Genomic DNA, 4924 nt, shown 5'->3' on the forward strand with positions numbered 1-4924 from the left:
GAATGGTGGTGGGACCGTTTCTCGTTACATATTAAAAATTTTGTATTTAGAATGGATTGGTTTCGATGTTTTGGAAGGAAGGTCGAATCCTTGATAGTTACAAACTCCAGCGATCTGGCTACTGTGAGCCAGGTGATGGATGGCCCCTGCTTCAATTTCGAGTTTGATAAAAGTACGGGTCAATTGGAGCTCGTCAAGACGCCAAGCGGGATGCATTTCTTCATGAGCATCAATGCCAGTTCACGCCATTGTATGCAAAGCGTAAGCATATAGCATTAGAGTACAAAAGTTTATATATTCGTTGAAAACCTGACAGTCTTCTGGCCGTATGGTACGTGCTATTCAAAGATCGGGTGATAGAATCATCAGTAGGAGTTGTGATACCACAAGTAGCAATCACACACTTTGGTTCGCGATCTCGGGTTGCTGCAACATATACATCCTCCTCCGTTGACTTCATGGATCCATAATTTCCAAAATCTTGGCCTAAAGAGTCAAAGATATCCTTCGCAGGCATTCCTCTTGGCCAGTACCTACGCCTTTTTTTTTTCACTTGGACAATACTGTAAAGGCCGCGTTGCTTCATTGCATGCTCCGTTACAGATGGTCCAAACCAGGAATCAGTAATTATTCTGCGGCCCGAGTGGAACCAAGGCTCGGTCCATCTAGCAACGTAAGCTGTAGTCTTCGATGTGCTGTAAGCATCATCGAAGCGTTAAGGAAAAGGATCACTGACGATATCCAAGCGGATAGTGCGGATAGTGCAGCATATGGTAGCAACTGCAACAGTTTTGTAGTCTTGCCCTACGGAATGCTATTTTCCGGGTATTTTTTGATAATAATATTTGCTTCCCAGTCTACAGAAGCCAAATAGTTAAGGAAATCGAACGGTATGGCCAATTTGTAGAGGCAGTAGAGACAGGCATTGCATAGCAATTACATTGAAAGATGAAGAACAGAAGAGCAGCGGGATACTAGAAATATGTAAAGTGCCTAAGGAGAAGTGACAGAGTGAATTCGTTATTCATCCACAAAAAACCCAGCAGTCGCGCTTTGCAATTCGCTTTTCCCAAACTCAGCAGACGAAAGGGTAAAATTGACGTTTGCTTATACAGCTCGATTCCCTCTCTCTCCCTCTCTTTACGTATAAAGAGGTAACTAAGCAACCTCTTCATCCTTGTCTGGGTTCAATGCTATCCTCGAGGATGGATGTATATCGATGGATGGATGATTAACTTTTGCATCTCTCAATCTCTACATTTTGTGCATTGCAGTTTTTCCTTGTTACCATGGCCAAAAGTAAGACTGCAAACTGCAACATATCCGTATGCGCATATAATAATTTACATTTTGTCTTTTCCTTTGTCTAGGCAAGAATCACACGAACCACAACCAGAGTAAGTTGACCGAGAGGAACTTTAGGTGGTTAAAGTAGTTGTGGTGAAATTGCGATGGATTTGCAACGAATTACGGTATCATGTCAATTTCCAGAATGATGTCTGACATGCATTCACAGACCGCAAGGCCCACCGTAACGGTATCAAGAAGCCTGTCAAGCACCGTTACCCCTCCATGAAGGGCGTATGTATACTCAAAATGCTGGGTTGTCATTGTCGAACAAAATAGGGACTAACTGGACACGCCTAACAGGTTGACGCCAAGTTCCTCCGCAACCAGCGCTACGCCAAGAAGGGCACTTTGAAGGCTTTGGCTGAACGCAAGGCTGGCAAGGCTTAAAGATATTTACGCGATATGACAATAAAACTGTTTCTGCGTAAAGCTTAAACTGTGCATTCTGTGGATGGAGCAATTTTCGGCTGGAGCATCGACATTCGTCAAAAGATACAGAGTCGGGCAGTTTGGGAAAATGGATCAATCAATCAAAACTTTCAACTTCAGTACATCAAATGGACATATGCTAAATCTGTCTGGATTGTCGCTTCAGAATTGAGCATGTATGATGTCGACGCAACCGCTGGAACCATATCATTCATACATGGTAAAACCATTTTAGTGTTGCTTATACTGAACTGCGGATGATGGACATGGTCCTCAAGTCTCGAATATCTCCAACATATGCACTCGGAGAATGAGGTTATAGTCAATGTTTACTGGTGAATGCTTTGAAAAAGGGAAATATATGTTATGTCTAGATTATCATGCATCTGGTTAAGTGAGGGAGGATGTTACAGCAGTGCCCGGATATTTTCGATAATTCAGTATGCACAAGCAGCCAGCATTACCTACACGAAGCACTCAGCATTATCCACAGTATCTGCAGTCAACGTGAAGAGATGTAGTTGGCATTACCAGCAAACTTCCATCGAAGCCATGTTGTACAACTCACACCAAGCGACGATCAATATAACTTCATTCTATTGCGATTTAGGACGATAAGTAACGACGGCGACGAAGTTTGACACGAATCGACAAGGCACGAATGACGCAGCTGACAGCTGGACTGAACGACTCCGAAGAATCACTGAAGTGACGATCGCACGTATAAATGAAGCGCGGAAATGACAAGAAAAATACGCAAACGAAGATTGCAGAAACGTGGAATTCCAAGTTGGGCAACAGGTTTTAGTCGAGCAACGATTCTTGAATCCACACAGTTATGCAACGACAATCCAGATTCAAGAAAACGACGCGAATGAACTGAATATGTTGTCAAGTGGAAAGGCTACGGTCTACACGAAGCAACATAGGAACCAAGACGCAATTTAGACAACCGCAAACAGTTGTTAAAAAAACTTTATTCGACATAAGTCAAGCAGGTGCACGATAATGTGATGAAATACATGCTGACGGATATTACAGGAATGACTACATTATCGTGCACCAGCTTGACTTTTTCTTTTCAGGACCATTCCTGTAATATCCGTCAGCGTATCTCTGCATTTCCTCCATTTCCCTACAAAATGCGTGTAAGAATATCCTGTACAGTTCAACACGATGTTTTGAATAATGAACTTACTCTCTTTCTCGTTGCAACTTCTCTTGGAATTTCCGCTCATCCTCTTCAAATTTCTTAAGGGCCGCGGCTCGGAAGGCCTCCCTATCATACGGCTCTACCGCTGGGCCACATATAGGTATATCCGGTTCTGCAGGGGCTGTAGCGACAAAAAGTGCAAGATAGGGATCCATTTGTCAGTTGCTTTGCACTTTCGGTAATGAACACCAAATGTTAGAACTACCTTGCGGTTCAGATGCTGTGTTATTCTCAGGAGCATCTGCTGCCGATGCTGATGCTGCTTCTTCAGCGGCTATAAGGAGGAAAAGCAATTGTTCTCAGTCAGTCTCAGGTTTTCATTGAGCCCTGTGCCATACTGGTATTACCCTTTCTGCGTTCCGCATAAAACCTCAGACACTCCCGTGAGTCTGCTGCTCCATACTGCTCTACCTCGAGAAGTTCAAAGTCGACAAGGCCAATCAACGGGTTGCTGTAATCAACCAATATTAGCATCATTAGATCCTATACAAAAGATAGACGAATCGAGTCCAAACTTACGGAGTGTTACGTGCTAATTCTTCGCGGAATTTCTATCAACAAACGGTTTTAATTTTCTTTTCTTTCTTTGCAAACATTAATAGCTTACCCGCTCCAGTTCACTTTCTGGAGGCGACTCTACGTGAACAAAGAAGGAGGGCGGTGGTGGGCAAGAATTGTAGATATATTCGGCAAGAAAGAATGGGTTTGCGATTAACTGACGCAACTTTGCTGTCTCGGGATGTGATATCTCCCAGAATCTCCTTTTAAACCAGCCAGTATCAACGATTTCTTCTGGCGGCTCAGGAAACATTGATGTGCGTTTGCGCATTAGACGGGCTTTACGCCTGTCTGCCCATCTTTGTAGGCCTCGTTCTTCGGGTGGGTCGAGTTCATCCAACTTTTCCATGACTGAATCCCATGTTACTGGTGTATCACTTTCCAGAGTCTTTTGATACATCATATCAAGTATTGACGGCTTGGAGGAGTTGCTTCGTTTTGATGCTTCCAATCTATACTTGGCAGCCTGAGTAGCAGCTTCCCGCTCCATTTGGCGAACGAGGACTGGATCTCGCTCCATTTCATCAAGTATACGTTGTGTACTGAACGGATTATCTGAGGGCATATTATCACAGCTGACGGTAGTTTCTATTGGAAAAAACATTAGAGACTTCCTCTATGAATAGATGTAATATTGAATCTGTCAGTGCTCTACCTTCGCAGATACTGTCGATATCCATCATGTCTTCGTTTGTTTCCAGGTCTTCTTCAGGTGTGTCGAGTGCATCCAGCTTTTCCGTGACTGAAGCCCATGATACTGGTGGTGTATTTTCCAGACCGTTTCGACGTATCAACTCGGCTAGTGACCGGTTGGAGGACTTGCAGTTGTCTTGATTTGAGGCTTCGGATGCATGCACGGCAGCTTGAACTCGTTGCCCCGGCTCTCGATGTTGCCGCTCCAAGTACTCAACGAAGGCTGGATCTCGCTCCAATTCATCAAGTGCACGTTGTATACTGAATGGATTATCTGAGGGTATCTTATCATAGCTGACGGTAATTTCTATTGGAAAAACGTCAGTGACTTCCTCTATGTATAGATGTGATATATAACTTTCAGTGCTCTACCTTCGGAAATAGTCTCGCTCTCAATGATGGTATCTTCGTTTGTTTTCTGGTGTCCTAGCTCAATCAAGTCTGCTCGCTCTCGGCAGATTTCTCCACTTACACGTTGTGTACTGAACGGATTGTCTGAGGGCATCTTATCGCTGTCAGCAGCAGTGTCTACTAAAAAATGTCAGAAACCTTCTCTTAGCATAGATATGATCTACATATGTTAGTACTCTACCATGGGAAATGGTCTTGTTTTCAATGATAGTATCCTTATTTGTTTCTTCCAGTCCCTGCTCTTCATGTAAAGTAGGATTTTCAATTTCA

At 43.5% G+C, this 4924-nt stretch overlaps 2 protein-coding genes across 2 annotated transcripts; one reads left to right on the forward strand and one right to left on the reverse strand.

Annotated features, from left to right (window-relative positions):
* Positions 1 to 51: 51 nt before the first annotated feature.
* VTP01DRAFT_7517 (60S ribosomal eL29 domain-containing protein) lies at positions 52 to 1737 on the forward strand (the record flags this gene model as incomplete). The annotated part of the gene is made up of 7 exons (XM_069386538.1): positions 52 to 261; positions 317 to 331; positions 1116 to 1154; positions 1275 to 1299; positions 1371 to 1397; positions 1517 to 1581; positions 1651 to 1737. 7 exons carry the CDS (start codon positions 52 to 54, stop codon positions 1735 to 1737), a joined length of 468 nt encoding a protein of 155 aa, XP_069241983.1.
* Positions 1738 to 2826: 1089 nt separating this feature from the next.
* Positions 2827 to 4748, reverse strand: VTP01DRAFT_7518 (uncharacterized protein; the record flags this gene model as incomplete). The annotated part of the gene is made up of 9 exons (XM_069386539.1): positions 2827 to 2914; positions 2978 to 3113; positions 3198 to 3266; positions 3340 to 3443; positions 3512 to 3543; positions 3600 to 4138; positions 4206 to 4550; positions 4616 to 4661; positions 4716 to 4748. The coding sequence occupies 9 exons, from the start codon at positions 4746 to 4748 to the stop codon at positions 2827 to 2829; spliced, it is 1392 nt and encodes a 463-aa protein (XP_069241984.1).
* Between the last annotated feature and the right edge of the window lie 176 nt (positions 4749 to 4924).

Source organism: Rhizomucor pusillus (genome assembly GCF_041956525.1).
Source record: "Rhizomucor pusillus strain CBS 183.67 unplaced genomic scaffold VTP01scaffold_4, whole genome shotgun sequence".
NCBI classification, from domain to species: domain Eukaryota; kingdom Fungi; phylum Mucoromycota; class Mucoromycetes; order Mucorales; family Lichtheimiaceae; genus Rhizomucor; species Rhizomucor pusillus.